Source organism: Mya arenaria, chromosome 6 (assembly GCF_026914265.1).
Source record: "Mya arenaria isolate MELC-2E11 chromosome 6, ASM2691426v1".
Lineage (NCBI taxonomy): Eukaryota > Metazoa > Mollusca > Bivalvia > Myida > Myidae > Mya > Mya arenaria.
Genome location: NC_069127.1, coordinates 69228910 through 69246433, shown reverse-complemented (window position 1 = coordinate 69246433; position 17524 = coordinate 69228910). Strand labels below are relative to the sequence as shown.

Below are 17524 nucleotides of genomic sequence, written 5' to 3'. Positions count from 1 at the left end.
AAAACCGTCTCAGAGACACTGCTCATCCCGAGCAAAACCGTCTCAGAGACACCGCTCCATCCCGAGTAAAAACGTCTTATTCAGAGACACCGCTCATCCCGAGCAAAATCCTCTCATTCAGAGACACCGCTCATCCCGAGCAAAAACGTCTCATTCAGAGACACCGCTCATCCCGAGCAAAAAAGTCTTGTTCAGAGACACCGCTCATCCCGAGCAAAAACGTCTTACTCAGAGACCACGCTCCATCCCGAGCAAAACCGCCTTATTCAGAGACACCGCTCCATCCCGAGCAAAACCGTCTCAGAGACACCGCTCCATCCCGAGTAAAAACGTCTTATTCAGAGACACCGCTCATCCCGAGCAAAATCCTCTCATTCAGAGACACCGCTCATCCCGAGCAAAAACGTCTCATTCAGAGACACCGCTCATCCCGAGCAAAAAAGTCTTGTTCAGAGACACCGCTCATCCCGAGCAAAAACGTCTTACTCAGAGACCACGCTCCATCCCGAGCAAAAACGCCTTATTCAGAGACACCGCTCATCCCGAGCAAAAACGTCTCATTCAGAGACACCGCTCATCACGAGCAAAAATGTCTCATTCAGAGACCCCGCTCAATCCCGAGCAAAACCGCCTTATTCAGAGACACCGCTCATCCCGAGCAAAAACGTCTCATTCAGAGACCCCGCTCCATCCCGAGCAAAACCGTCTTATTCAGAGACACCGCTCATCACGAGCAAAAACGTCTCATCAAGAGACCCCGCTCCATCCCGAGCAAACCCGCCTTATTCAGAGACACCGCTCATCCCGAGCAAAACCGTCTTATTCAGAGATCACGCTCATCCCGAGCAAAAACGTCTTATTCAGAGATCCCGCTCCATCCCGAGCAAAGCCGTCTTATTCAGAGACACCGCTTATCCCGAGCAAAAATGTCTTATTCAGAGAAACCGCTCCATCCCGAGCAAAACCGTCTTATTCATAGACACCGCTCCATCCCGAGCAAAACCGTCTTATTCAGAGACACCGCTCATCCCGAGCAAAAACGTCTTACTCAGAGGCACCGCTCCATCCCGAGCAAACCCGTCTTACACAGAGACACCGCTCCATCCCGAGCAAAACGGTCTTATTCAGAGACACCGCTCATCCCGAGCAAAACCGTCTTACTCAGAGACCCCGCTCCATCCAGAGCAAAACCGTCTTATTCAGAGACACTGCTCCACCCCGAGCAAAAACGTCTTATTCAGAGACACCGCTCCATCCCGAGCAAAACCGTCTTACTCATAGACGCCGCTACATCCCGAGCAAAACCGTCTTATTCAGAGACACCGCTCCATCCCGAGCAAAAATGACTTATTCAGAGACACCGCTCATCCCGAGCAAAAACGTCTTATTCAGAGACTCCGCTCATCCCGAGCAAAACCGTCTTATTCAGAGACACGCTCCATCCCGAGCAAAAACGTCTTATTCAGAGACACGCTCCATCCCGAGCAAAAACGTCTTATTCAGAGACACCGCTCCATCCCGAGCAAAAACGTCTTATTCAGAGACACCGCTCCATCCCGAGCAAAACCGTCTTATTCAGAGACACCGCTCATCCCGAGCAAAAACGTCTTATTCAGAGACTCCGCTCATCCCGAGCAAAAACGTCTTATTCAGAGACACCGCTCATCCCGAGCAAAACCGTCTTATTCAGAGATACCGCTCATCCCGAGCAAAAACGTCTTATTCAGAGACTCCGCTCATCCCGAGCAAAAACGTCTTATTCAGAGACACCGCTCATCCCGAGCAAAACCGTCTTATTCAGAGACACCGCTCCATCCCGAGCAAAAACGTCTTATTCAGAGACACCGCTCCATCCCGAGCAAAAATGACTTATTCAGAGACACAGCTCCATCTGGAGCAAAAATATCTCATTCAGAGACACCGCTCCTTCCCGAGCAAAAATGTCTTATTCAGAGATCCCGCTCATCCCATGCAAAACCGTCTTACTCAGAGACACCGCTCATCCCGAGCAAAAATGTCTTACTCAGAGACACCGCTCATCCCGAGCAAAAATGTCTTATTCAGAGACACCGCTCCATCCCGAGCAAAACCGTCTTACTCAGAGACCCCGCTCATCCCGAGCAAAACCGTCTTACTCAGAGACCCCGCTCATTCCGAGCAAAAATGTCTTACTCAGAGACACCGCTCATCCCGAGCAAAAATGTCTTATTCAGAGACCCCGCTCCATCCCGAGCAAAACCGTCTTTCTCAGAGACCCTGCTCATCCCGAGCAAAAATGTCTTACTCAGAGACACCGCTCCATCCCGAGCAAAACCGTCTTACTCAGAGACACCGCTCATCCCGAGCAAAACCGTCTTATTCAGAGACACCGCTCCATCCCGATCAAAAATGTCTCATTCAGAGACACCGCTCCATCCCGAGCAAAACCGTCTTATTCAGAGACACCGCCTCATCACGAGCAAAACCGTCTCATTCAGAGACACCGCTCCATCCCGAGCAAAAATGTCTCATTCAGAGACACCGCTCCATCCCGAGCAAAACCGTCTTATTCAGAGACACCGCCTCATCACGAGCAAAACCGTCTCATTCAGAGACACCGCTCCATCCCGAGCAAAAATGTCTTATTCAGAGACACCGCTCATCCCGAGCAAAAATGTCTTATTCAGAGACACCGCTCCATCCCGAGCAAAAATATCTGACTCAGAGACACCGCTCCATCCCGAGCAAAAACGTCTTATTCAGAGACACCGCTAATCCCGAGCAAAAACGTCTTATTCAGAGACACCGCTCATCCCGACCAAAACCGTCTTATATAGAGACACCGCTCATCCCGAGCAAAAACGTCTTGTTCAGAGACACCGCTCGATCCCGAGCAAAACCGTCTTGTTCAGAGACCCCGCTCCATCCCGAGCAAAAACGTCTTTTTCAGAGACACCGCTCATCCCGAGCACAAACGTCTTATTCAGAGACACCGCTCCATCCCGAGCAAAAACGTCTTATTCAGAGACACCGCTCCATCCCGAGCAAAAACGTCTTATTCAGAGACCCCGCTCCATCCCGAGCAAAAACGTCTTGTTCAGAGACACCGCTCCATCCCGAGCAAAACCGTCTTGTTCTGAGACCCCGCTCCATCCCGAGCAAAAACGTCTTATTCAGAGACACCGCTCATCCCGAGTAAAAACGTCTTATTCAGAGACACCGCTAATCCCGAGCAAAACCGTCTTATTCAGAGACACAGCTCCATCCCGAGCAAAAATGTCTTATTCAGAGACACCGCTCATCCCGAGCAAAAACGTCTTATATAGAGACACCGCTCATCCCGACCAAAACCGTCTTATATAGAGACACCGCTCATCCCGAGCAAAAATGTCTTATTCAGAGACATCGCTCATCCCGACCAAAACCGTCTTATATAGAGACACCGCTCATCCCGAGCAAAAACGTCTTATTCAGAGACACAGCTCCATCCCGAGCAAAAACGTCTTATTCAGAGACACCGCTAATCCCGAGCAAAACCGTCTTATTCAGAGACACCGCTCCATCCCGAGCAAAAACGTCTTATTCAGAGACACCGCTAATCCCGAGCAAAACCGTCTTATTCAGAGACACCGCTCCATCCCGAGCAAAAACGTCTTATTCAGAGACACCGCTCCATCCCGAGCAAAAACGTCTTATTCAGAGACACCGCTCATCCCGAGTAAAAACGTCTTATTCAGAGACACCGCTAATCCCGAGCAAAACCGTCTTATTCAGAGACACCGCTCCATCCCGAGCAAAAACGTCTTATTCAGAGACACCGCTCCATCCCGAGCAAAAACGTCTTATTCAGAGACACAGCTCCATCCCGAGCAAAAACGTCTTGTTCTGAGACCCCGCTCCATCCCGAGCAAAAAAGTCTTACTCAGAGACACCGCTAATCCCGAGCAAAACCGTCTTGTTCTGAGACCCCGCTCCATCCCGAGCAAAACCGTCTTATTCAGAGACACAGCTCCATCCCGAGCAAAAACGTCTTACTCAGAGACACCGCTAATCCCGAGCAAAACCGTCTTGTTCTGAGACCCCGCTCCATCCCGAGCAAAACCGTCTTGTTCTGAGACCCCGCTCCATCCCGAGCAAAAACGTCTTATTCAGAGACACAGCTCCATCCCGAGCAAAAACGTCTTACTCAGAGACACCGCTAATCCCGAGCAAAACCGTCTTGTTCTGAGACACCGCTCCATCCCGAGCAAAACCGTCTTATTCTGAGACCCCGCTCCATCCCGAGCAAAACCGTCTTATTCAGAGACACCGCTAATCCCGAGCAAAAACGTCTTATTCAGAGACACCGCTCCATCCCGAGCAAAACCGTCTTATTCAGAGACACAGCTCCATCCCGAGCAAAAACGTCTTATTCAGAGACACCGCTCATCCCGAGCAAAACCGTCTTGTTCAGAGACACCGCTAATCCCGAGCAAAACCGTCTCATTCAGAGACACTGCTCATCCCGAGCAAAATCGTCTTTTTCAGAGACACCGCTCATCCAGAGCAAAACCGTCTTATTCAGAGACATCGCTAATCCCGAGCAAAACCGTCTTATTCAGAGACACCGCTAATCCCGAGCAAAACCGTCTTATTCAGAGACACCGCTCCATCCCGAGCAAAAACGTCTTATTCAGAGACACCGCTCATCCCGAGCAAAAACGTCTTATTCAGAGACACCGCTCATCCCGAGCAAAAACGTCTTGTTCAGAGACACCGCTAATCCCGAGCAAAACCGTCTTATTCAGAGACACCGCTCATCCCGAGCAAAAACGTCTTATTCAGAGACATCGCTCATCCCGAGCAAAACCGCCTCATTCAGAGACACAGCTCCATTCCGAGCAAAACCGTCTATTCAGAGACACCGCTCCTTTCCGAGCAAAACCGTCTTACTCAGAGACACCGCTCCATCCCGAGCAAAACCGTCTTACTCAGAGACACCGCTCCATTCTGAGCAAAACCGTCTTACACAGAGACACCGCTTCATCCCGAGCAAAACCGTCTTACTCTGAGACGCCGCTCAATCCCGAGCAAAACCGTCTTATTCAGAGACACCGCTCCATCCCGAGTAAAAATGTCTTATTCAGAGACACCGCTCATCCCGAGTAAAGTCTTATTCAGAGACACCGCTCATCCCGAGCAAAACCGTCTTATTCAGAGACACCGCTCATCCCGAGCAAAACCGTCTTATTCAGAGACACCGCTCCATCCCGAGTAAAAACGTCTTATTCAGAGACACCGCTCCATCCCGAGCAAAACCGTCTTATTCAGAAACCCCGCTCCATCCAGAGCAAAACCGTCTTATTCGGACACCGCTCATCCCGAACAAATTCGTCTCACTCTGAGACCCTGCTCATACAGAGCCCAATATCTACTTCCAACAAACTTTAAATGTTATGAAACGTTGAAAAAACATTACGAAACACACCAGGAAAAGGGAAAATATATAACACACTGAATTAAACCACATACGAACTACTTCGCTCATGCATATTTACAATTACCACAAAAGCAACTTAAGCATTAGCAGCAAATCTTACAGCCAATACCTCACTTAAATGTTCCATAGCTGACTTATTATCCCCGAAAACAGAAGGTTCCGGAACTTCTAAAACCTGTGTGTGAATTTAACCTACCCGCATTTAATCATCGTTCTGTCTCGTTTTCGTTATCGTAGTTTCGTTATTTCGCGTTTTTATCATCGTACTATTGAGTATCGCGTTTCAGATCACCACATTTACAGGCGATGGCCCTAACGGCATTCCGTAGTTTATGGATACATTAGCACATCCCTGTACATTTAATCATGTGAGAGATGACGTCTACTTCTTTTCTGATCCTAGCAATGGGCTATTAATTTCGTTTGACGCACATTGCCTCGATGCAAGCCTCGAGAAAGTTGCATAAGGCTATTTGATAAAGACAGTACCCAGCAAACATTCCATATGGGGCCCACATGGGGCCACTATGGCTTACCGGTTGGGGCCGAATGGGCAAACCAGTTGGGGCTCATATGGGATTTGCAACTGGAATCCATGTGAGGCTCATATGTGATTTGACATGGGCACCGATGTGGGGCTATGTGGGAACACATATGGACATATGGGATTCACAGGGGGTGGGGGGTCCTATATTGGTTATTTATTGTCAACCTAAAATGGGCATCTTTTTGAGCCCAGACCGCGACTGGAATATATACAACTGTCCACTAAACTGTCACAAGTGGTATGTTCACAATTATACAAGTCAAAAAGCCAGTACTTTTAAAGGGGTAGTGATCGATTGTTTATAATTATAATAAGGTTGATCATCAGCAATGGCATAATTCATTGGCTTAAACTTGATTAAATACGCGAAGCACTTAAACAAAATGTAGTAAAATGAGTAGAAAATGAAGTAAAGTAGTTTCTCGAGCATTGTGTATATGCGGATATCCCGTGCTAAATAAATATAACATTGTTCATAATGAAGAGTGTGTGTACGTTTGTTTCAACATACTTTTTTGCAATAAGGCCATGAACAGGAGGTCGGTCTTTTGTAGGCACTTCTTAGGTTTTTCTTAGGTTCCTTAGCATTTCACCATTGTCATTTATGATAATCAAGATCAGAAGAAAGTTGTGTTTTAAACAAGCAATTCTCTACTTGAACTTTATAATTATAAAAAAATAGCATCGATTTTAAATGAGCTGAATAAAATAAAGATTTTAATTGGCCACTATAAACTGAAATTATAATATGAACTGAGGCGCCGCCTCTACGGGCTTGAAGTATTATTGCCGGGTACTTTACCGTTAAAGTTTTCTTAATGACTCAGTGAAACATACTAGGAATAAACGGGAAAAGTTTGTCATATATATTAATGCAACTTGGAAGTCTTTCACCTCATTTTAAATAATAAGCAGTTTTGCTGCAATTGACATACACAATAATTATACAATATAAAGAAATCATTATCCTTCTCATTTCAACTTAATTAGAGCAACTCTGCATTTGATAAAGTACACAGATGCATACGAAGAATATGCACCAAACAGAAAATAAGTTTACTTAATTTTATCACATAACAATAATGACTGCACAGTAGAAGAATAAAACAAGAGTAATGGTATTCTTAACTGAATTGAATTGACAAAAACCCGTTAAAATACGATGGTAATCCATGGCCATTCATTTACTTAATTACTAATATTAATGTATCAAATGGATTCCGATTTCTAAAAAATTAAAGAAATTATTAATTGTTAATGCTTAATAAACTATATGTAGCCAAGCACCTCTGACACAACTGCAAAACATTTCAGTGAAAAATAACACAAACCTAAACCAGTTAAAAACTGTATAAATTGTTAATTATGAAAAATGTGTTGTTAAGATTTAAATATATTTAAAAATTTCATTATAAACTAAACCAGAAATCCCATTCGTTATTGTAAAAAATAGTCAAGTCAAATAAAGGAGTATCGGAAACAAGCTCCTTCGATCTCTTCACAAGAAGTAAAACGCTTAAAATAGTATTCACATTGTTTATTGACTTGATTGTTTTTGGTGTAATACCATAATAATCTAAACGAATAATATCAAGAACTGAGTTCCTGTTTATCATATATATTGACACCTTACAATAGATTGAATGATATAGCATATGGCGTTTCGTTACCTTTTTTAGGAGTGAAACATAACATGTGTTTGAGTCAAACATTGTAATTCTTTGCATGATTATGATAATCCTTCCAAAAAGCTGCACCGTCTAGTAATAACCTCACAACAATTAAAGCTGCACTCTCACAGATTGAACCTTTTGACAACTTTTTATATTTTGTCATGGAGCTAGCCAATTTTTGCAAAACACCATGGAAACCAGTCTAAGACTGCTGAGAAAAAATAGATCGCCGATTTTTATATTTAAGTTCAAAAATTGATGTTTTTTGCATTTTTCCTAAACCGTTAGTAGGCAATAAAACATTAATTTTCAAATGGAAATATGAAAATCTACGTTCTGATTTTTTGTCAGCAATCTTATATCATTGGTTTGCAGATATATACGCAATAATTTGCTCTTTTCAAGACAAAAAATAAAAAAGTTGTAAAAATGGTAAATCTGTGAGAGTGCAGCTTTAAACAAAAAAAACAACAACAACAAACAATAAGGACACTAGTCATCCCGCTGGTTTACTACGGCATAGCATCTCTTTTTAAGATACCTCTTGTTTTATATGCAAACAATAACGGTATCCATAAATATTCGGTACTATATTACAAATAAAGTGTGACATAACTGGACCATACGCATGTTTACGGACAGGGCAGTCGGAATGAGGATGTCAGATGGATCTCAGTTCCTCTTCGGTCCATAAATCATCCTCATTTAACATGTTTTCTTTGCCTTAAATGTTTAATTTAAAATTCATCTTTATTTCGAGTAATTAAGATTGATTTAAAAGAACTTAATCGTTGTATTTTGATATATATGCATTGGAAAGGTGTAAGATACCTTGTATGTATTTAATTAACTTCATTTCACCGATGTTATATTTTACTGATTAAAATCCTCACTGATTAGTTAAGATTGTGGTATTTGCTGTTTGATAATTGTGAATATAGATTGTTGAGATGGAATCTCAATTTATGATATTTTAGATAGATTTTCTATTGCTATTCGCTGTCTTGCGGATCACGTATAATCTAAATATTGCGACTACAGTAACAGACTATGTGATGTTGACAGTTTAATGAAAAATGCTGATTGGTTTGATACAAATTGGAATAATGCACTGCATTTATATCAGATGTTTATCAAGGTTTGCCTAGTTTAAAAATAATAAATCACACTGTTCAAAAATGTTCAAAGCGTCTGAAAAGGAAAGTTATGAGCATTTAGGAAGAAATTCGCCAACATTGATTTTCGATTTGTTTCAAATATGAAAGAGTCAATAGAATAATTTGATTGACATAAAGCTGAAGATATACTGAGGATCAAATTGCTATATTGAAAGGTCCCTTTTGAGCCACTTGGTACGCCATATCAGACAACATTAGCGTATCCGGGACTAACTGTTTAATTAAGTATGCAATCAATCTTCCTGTTTTTAAAGTACATTCTTTTTAGCCACTTGGTATGCCATGCCGGACACCGTAAGCGTATCCGGGAACAGCTCTTGACGAAAGTGTGTATTTAAAGGGACAATATATTAAACGAGATGTCGAAAATACATGTATGTTTAGTTAAGTAAAAACTATAACAAGCAATTGTCGTTCCTGTATGTTATATAGCACAGGCATTGTTTGTTCAATTGTTGTGTAACATACATAATTTACATGAATATAAACAACTATTTTTCATAAATGCTTGATTTCCAACTAAACTTTGTCAATTGACATTATTGGCACATTTTTATTTATCAAATATAATAGTTTATCAAATGAAATGTCGCTGTCCTGTTTGTCGTGGTTTTTATTCTAAATGTTAATTTATATGCTACTTTGAACCTATTCTGGCAATGCTGTTGCAATCATGTTTTTCTCTTTCAGACGCTGTCTTCATAAACTAGCCTTTAAACTCATGCATAAAGAAGACAATATGTTTAAATCAGCAATTGCAGCAGCGACAGAGGAAAACCAGTATCATGGTGTCATTAATTTTGCAAAATCATGAATCATGAAAGTAGTGCATGTATTGTCGTTTACTCTATAAGTTCCCTTACCGAGATAAATTCCCATTCAGTCTGAAGAATCAGTTGCGATGCATGTACAATCTAAAAAGATACCGACTAGTACAGGATATATTTCGGCAGGATGCGAATGCCATCGACAGGTCACTGCCGAAACGTTGCCTTGAAAATCCATAATTTATATGGCGGAGTAAACTCCTAATCCATACAATGACAAGCCTTCTTGTAGATGAACGTTTTTAGTTTTAGTACAAGTTTGGAAGTATCATTCTAGGTCGCAAATATATATGATCGTTGAAAAAGGCTTTGTCGTCTACATCGTTGAATATGCCGATGAAAGAATGAAGCCTCAAAAAGTAGTTCTTGGTTTGGTAAGTATTTTAGTCATTGTGATCTCTGTTCTGCATCGGATTTAAAATCGCCGACTGAAGTCATATATGCAAAGAAGAACGCAACAAGAGTATGCATGTATTTAAATAAGTTTTCAAGTTCCAGCCGCAGAATTAAGGTTCTGCAGCAAACTTAAATGACATTGATATTTAATATCGCATTAGAATCTCGTAAAATCTGCAGTCATCCCGACTTCCCGATTTTCGCGCATTGAAGTCGAGACTAGTTGTATATTTAATACCACCCCAGGCTAATGTTAAATTCGTGTTGGTGGTGCCTGAATGACAAAGTTGCACGTTTTGATAGTTAGAATAGATAGAGAATAGTTAAGAGAATGTTAAAGTACAATACCCTCGGATTACATTTTCGAAGAATCGTATTGCTTCTTAAGGACACGTTTGTTCGACAATAATTCATATTTTATCACCAGCACTGCACAAGGACATGATTGGACAATACCCCAATGAAAGCGTAAGTGTGCCCTTATCTGTCTTAAGATCAAGCTCTTAGTACTTATAAATGGGTTCATAACGAAATGTTTTGCAAAAGAAAAAGTACAGGTATACCCCCATACACACACACCCGCACACATACGCACACACGCACGCACGCACGCACGCACGCACGCACGCACACACATATGTATGCTTCTTCTTTACAATTGATCTGTGCAATTCAGTATGTATGCTTCCACTTTAAAATTAATTTGCGCAATACAGTATGTATGCTTCTACTTTACAATCGATCTGCGCAAAACAGTATGCATGCTTCCACTTTAAAATTAATTTGCGCAATACAGTATGTATGCTTCTACTTTAAAATTGATCTGCGCAATACAGTATGTATAAATATTAGTAAAATCCACATTAAATTGAATTTGTGCCTTGTCATATACTTACTAATTCTTGGGGGCAATACAGTATTCAATATTGGTCTTACCTAAATCTATGAACACAATGTAGCGAATCGGAGCATGTGTTATACAAAAGAGACCAATTCAATAAATTAAGTTAATGAATTAACCACTGGAAAACATTCAATAACGATATATGTTTGGCATAAAATCAAACTTATAGATGTTGCAAATTTCAAATACTTACCAAAAAGTCGAACTACTGATTACATGTAGCTGAATCAAAACAGAGACTATACTTTCACGAGTGTGTATGTGCCTTTAATTTGTATTAACGCACACTTGTCAGTATCCTGATCACTCCATACCTCTCAATATTTTTTTTGTTCCGAGATACTTGGATTGTCACAGGTCTTATTTCGAACGAGATTACAACCACTATTAGTTTTATTTCAACGCTGGAGGACCTTTGTTTCAAAAATAAAATAAATTTCCAAGAAACAACAACAACAGCAGGAACAACAATAACACAATGATGTTCAGAGCTTACATCGTGTATGTGATCGTATACCTGTTAATTGGTGGCAACCAATGCATGAATTCAGGTAAGTGTCATTAATTTGATTGATTGGTTTTCATTATCTCATTTCAATCATATTTTTCTTAATTTTTCCATCATTTATCATTAAATTATTTTGATGTGTGGTCTGTTTAGTGTGATTGTATTTGTGTATGTGCTGTTTATTTGTTTGTGTCTCTCGTTCTTTGTCTTTTCGGCCCCTGCCTTGTTCACCCAAACAGCTTTTGGTTTGGAATTTTCGACTTCTAGGCTTGTCCCTGTATTTTTTATTAATCATTCTCTTAATGGAAACATTTTCACTATGATGTCTATCCGTGAAATACACAAAAGCGACAGAAGTCCAACTATCAATATGATAAATGTATCCATGCTTCTGAGAGACCAAAAATGGAAACATTGTTATTTGTTTCAGCCAACAAGCAGTCAGCAACAAAACAACAGGCAACAAGACAGAATTCCCAAGGAAGTTTAGTACGACAAAATTCTCAATCAAATTCACAAAAACAGGAACAGTCTAAGCCTGGTTAGTTACTTATTATTTAATGAATCGAAGAAGCAATGTTTCAATAATTCATGTGAATATAACTGTATATCATGTGTTTCAAGTATTGATCGAAAAATCCGACCCGAGGGCACGTGCATGAGCTGCAAACGAGGCTTGCCTCTCACGTCCGTTATACAAGAACTGTATTTGTTTTGCATACCGGACGTGTGTTCCGGTCATGTGACCTGCGATGGAAACTCTTCTTCGACCCATTGTAAGATGAGTGACTCGCAACAACGCGTAACTTCTTTTTTTTCTTTTATTGTATTGTTTATGAAAAGTAGGTTATGTCATTTCAATAAAGCAGAATCAAATATACTGGTGTGCAAGCATTTTAATTACAATTGAAAATAAATAATCGTAAACTATTTGACGTCAATTGTGATTTAAAATTACTGCGCTTTAAAGCTGCACTCTCAAAGATTGAACGTTTTGACAACTTTTTTTTATTTTTTGTCTTGGAACGAGCCAATCGCAGATTTTTATATTTAAGTTCAAAAATTGATGTTGCATTTTCTTAAACCGTTAAAACATTAGTTTTCTAACGTAAATATGAAAATCTGCGATCTGATCATTTGGCAGCAATCTTTTATCATTGGTTTACAGATATTAACGTTAAGAGTTGCTCTTTCAAAAACAAAACATAAATTAAGTTGTAAAAACGGTATATATGTGATAGTGCAGCTTTAAGACGTCTGAACACAACGTCGCACACAATTTTTTTGGGTGAAATGTATAAAAGTGCCTTTTCTTAGCCATTTTTTTCTAGAAATTGATTGTTATAGAAAAGCAAAAAAAATATCAGTCATGCTTTTCCGGTCCGGATCGAAAAAAATCCGACCCTTGGACACGCTGCGTTGCCGATAACGTGCAAGTCTCGTTCCCGACTTACGCGCATGTCCTCGGGTTGGATTTTTCTATCCGTATGTTAACACATGATATATACTTATATTATTGTTAAGTTTAATTGGAGAAGGGTCAATTTAAAGCTGCACTATCACAGATATACCATTTTTACAACTTTTGTTTTATTTTTTTTGTCTTAGAAAGAGCAAAGGTTTGCATTAATATCTGCAAACCAATGATATAAGATTGCTGACAAAAAATCAGACCATAGATTTTCATATTTCCGTTCAAAAATTAATGTTTTATGGCTTAAACCGTTACTAACGGTTTAAGAAAAATGCATGAAACATCAGTTTTTAAACTTAAATATAAAAATATGCGATCTTATTTTTGTCAGCAGTCATATAAAACTGCTTTCCATGAATTTTCCAAATTGGCTTGTTCCAAGACAAAAAAATAAAAAAGTTGTCAAAACGTGAAATCTGTGAGAGTGCAGCTTTAAATCTGTAAAACTGTTATACCATAAAACATCGGATAAACATACATGGCAATGTCATGTAGTTCTGAGTTGTAAAAAGTAGAATAAGAAATCATATACACATCAAACCGTGTATGTCATGGTTTGGGAAAAAGTAAACAAAAGTCCTGAACTTGTTTTATCACCTTTTCATCTTGTTGATAAAGTGCGGATCTGTTTATTTCAGTACAACAAAATGCTCAAGCAAGTTTACCAAAACCGGACCCTAATGCAGGCAAGTCATTTATTACCTTAATAAAAGGATGAAGCAATGATTCATGTCAACTGTATTTAATACTTGGAAAAGAGTGAATTCAAAATTGTTTTTCTATTTAACAAATGGAACATCGGATTTTAGATTTACATATATATATAGAATTATCATATAATTCTGAGCTGTAAATACATGTAGTATAAAAATCACACACACCAAGACGTTAATGTTATGGTAATCAAATAAAAGTCCTTAATTTGTTTTAACACTTTCTCATTGCCTTTCTTTATGATATAGTGCTGATCTATTTATTTCAGGACAACAAAATATTCCAGCAAGTTCATCAAAAAAGGAGTCTAAGGCGGGCAAGTCTTTTTTTTACCTTATTATGAATCGAGGACGCAAAGTTTCGAATGATTCATCTTCATATATTGTTAAGTTTCATTCGAAAAGGGTAAATTTAAATGTGTTACTATGTTAAACAAATAAAACATGAGATAAAACATATATAGAAATGTCATATAATTCTGAGTGGTAAAACGTACAACAAAATTAAATGCACCTAGGCCTTTGGTTTGGACAAATGGAAACAAAAGGTCTGAACTGCGTTGAACATATTATCATTGCCTTTGTATGCAGTGCCGATATGTTTAGGTAAGACCAATATCAGTCATAATTCTTACACAAATAGAAGAACAATTTTAACATTCGATCTGAGGGTAGTTCTTATTCTAATTATTGTTGATTCAATATTGTTTAATGACTTAACTCATGTTATTAACATTATCTTTTTATAGCCTTTATACAAATCCATAAAAAGTGATTATGTGATATAAATGGATATTTTCTATTAACTCAGTTTCAGTTCAACTTTAAGTTGCAAACAAAATCAAAATGTCTTTCAATTATGTGTAAGGTTTAAAAACTCAAACAACAATCATATTTGCAATGTTTAAAACTTCACAAAACATTATCAATGTATGTATCTTCCATTTACTGTTTTTGATGATTTATTGAGGACATTGATAAAAACGTTTTTCAGACATCTTTGCAAGGAAAGCCCTTGACACTATGAAAGAAGTGGATGCCAGGTTTCAAATCGGTAGTTGTATCACTAAAGCTAGAGAAAAAGCAGGAAGTCTCGGGTACATCAACGGTGCAAGTCATTTCGCCATATCATGGATCAGCATGTATTCAAGATATTGCCCCATCAATTTGGCTTTGCTTGAAGATAAAGATGTCAACAATTTTCCTTTTTGTCTGAACAAAGAGCTTCGCTGTATGTACCACACTGGGAGAAATAGCCAAATACAAGCAGTGTTTCAGGGAGCTGCGAATATCATTGACATGTCAATACGATTCGAAGGTACTAAACAATACAAAATGGTTTATCGCGGTATGACGTTCAATCCATATGCTGGACAAACTGCTTTTGTAGAGGAAGGCTTCTTTAGTGCAAGTATAAGCAAGGACATTGCGTTGGGCTTTGCAAAAGGGAAAATACTGATGATAGTGGAACGAATGTATGGTCTCTACATTGCTGACTACGCGGAGGACAGGTTCAGCCGACAGAAGGAAGTATTGGGTTTGAAAAATAGCTATTTTGAAGTTACCGACCGTATCACCGACAGTGCTGAAATAGATAAACTGTTCCCTAACTTGAAACATTATCTAAAGAAGCCAACTGAAGTGATCTACGTGTACCAAAAAAGTAATGCTAACGTCGATGGTGTCCTCAACATTCAGCATCAACAGTCGTTGCAATATTGTGAACCGTAACGAATGTAAACTTTATCATTCAATACTCTTTTAGCATCCGATTACCCACGTTGACTTATATAAATTCATACTTCTTGCTTTAGCATCATCAACTATCATTCTTTAATAATATTTTTATCTTTTTATATTGTACTTATTTGAATAACTATGGTTTATATTTTATCGTAGGAATGAAATAAACGTTGGTTAAACTGACCTTTCCGCGTTTTTACGCGTACTATATAATTCATTTGTATTCATCATTGGGATAAGAATTATTCATCATTTCTAATCCTGATAAAGTATTTCTGTTTAATTACAAACCAATTCATAAACGATTCTGACAAACGACCATTAACGAAGTTATTTTTTGTTATTTATAAAAAATCAAAGTACAAAAATGCATAAGAAGAATATGTAGCAAATAATAAAACGTGCACAGAAGATATAACAAACACGATTAATTGTGTTTTTTTAGTATAATTGAATGGATAAAAATTCATTTGATTTAAATATGAAGCAATATCATGGTCAAACATTTACGCAATTACTGTTATCGATGAAACAAAAATATATGAATAAATGGTTGCTAAGGAAGTCTTTAGCTCATCAGAAAGTCAGTGGCCATGAAGGTAGTTGGTCAGGAATTCGTTTGTGCTAAGGAAGACATAAGTTGCTACGGATAAAGGTAGTTACTTACCACTTTATGGGACTTCATTATTAAATATCAAAGGTTTGGGCCTTGTGTCCAACTTATGACCCCTGATTGACATAGGAACTTAGGTTAAAGTTTTAGGGCACATTGTGCCCGGTTCATGTTCAGATTTTTACTAATAACATTAAGACCTTTCATTCTATTCACTAAACATTTCACACAGTTTCTATAACCGCCACTCACTTAGGTTACACAACTCCATATCATCATAAATACAAATTATGAAAAGTGAGAGAGGGCGGCGGGAGGGCGGCGTCAAACTGACCTATGGTGTCGAATAATTTTAGTAAAGTTTGACATGTAGTGAACAAACCTGGTATATAGGAAGAGTTCATAAAGACCTTTCTTTGAATTGCGTTTGGGTCCCATATGGTCAAGGTCAAGGTCATTGTTACTTAAAATAGAAAAATGGTGGATATTAAATAACTTTAGTTAAGGTTGAAATATTGCGACCAAACTTGGTATATATAAAGAGTTGATAGAGACATTTCTTGGAGTTATGTTCAAGGCACAGAAAGCCATGGTCAAGGTCGATGTCACTGAAAATAGAAAAATGGTACATACAGAACAACTTTAGTCAGGGTAGACATATTGTGACCGAACTTGGAATATATGAAGAGTTATGGAAGATATTTTACGGAATTGCGTTTTGGGCCCCTAGGATCAAGGTGTTTATTACTAAGAACAAATATAAGTTTGTACTGAATAACTTAAGTTAGGGATGACATAGTGTGACCAAACTTGGTATAAAGGAACTTAGAGTTTATGGAGGGCTTCCAAGGGATTGCATTTCGGGCCGCTATGATCAAGGTCAAGGTCGCTGATACTCAAATAAAAAAATGAAACTGACTCTCACAACGAAGTCTAAAGTGTTTCTGTCAATCGTTGAAAACCTGGCTTCGTCGCATTTCGGCGTTCTTTGTTTAAGCGGCATATAGTCGAGCGCGCTGTTCTACGACAGCTCTGGTGTATTAAAATACAGTCATATACGGACCGATGGACTTTATATACGCAAAGAGGCAAGCGTTTATGTAACATATTATATATGAATTTATTAGAACACTTGTAGTTAAGGACCTCTAGATTGGGTTGCATTGCAAATATCAAGGGCCTCGACTTCGTCGTTTCAGAGAAGAAGATTCTCAAAACATTCACTTACTAAGTATATAGAAACATTGTCACTACATAAGGCTGCATGAGGCTCAACACTCAAACATTTAAGTGTGAAACAAAATGGCTCATTGCACAGGTGCTTTAATTCCAAACCTGGTTCAAAAGCCAGAACTTGCAGATGAACTATTTTTCGCAAACAGTGAACATGTAAATTATGCCACTTGCCGCTGTCAAGAAACTGCATTAACAAATGCAAACCTTAAAGAACAGCACGTGAGATTAACTTACGATATGCGGCATCCACTTGT

General features: G+C 39.0%; 2 protein-coding genes across 2 annotated transcripts; both read left to right on the top strand.

Annotated features, from left to right (window-relative positions):
• Positions 1 to 1342: 1342 nt before the first annotated feature.
• LOC128238004 (uncharacterized) lies at positions 1343 to 3178 on the top strand. The gene has a single exon (XM_052953576.1). The coding sequence runs from the start codon at positions 1343 to 1345 to the stop codon at positions 3176 to 3178; it is 1836 nt and encodes a 611-aa protein (XP_052809536.1).
• Positions 3179 to 11321: 8143 nt separating this feature from the next.
• Positions 11322 to 15604, top strand: LOC128236589 (uncharacterized). Its single transcript, XM_052951559.1, has 5 exons — positions 11322 to 11534; positions 11922 to 12032; positions 13604 to 13651; positions 13948 to 13995; positions 14673 to 15604. The coding sequence occupies exons 1-5, from the start codon at positions 11462 to 11464 to the stop codon at positions 15407 to 15409; spliced, it is 1017 nt and encodes a 338-aa protein (XP_052807519.1). The 5' UTR covers positions 11322 to 11461; the 3' UTR covers positions 15410 to 15604.
• Positions 15605 to 17524: the final 1920 nt, after the last annotated feature.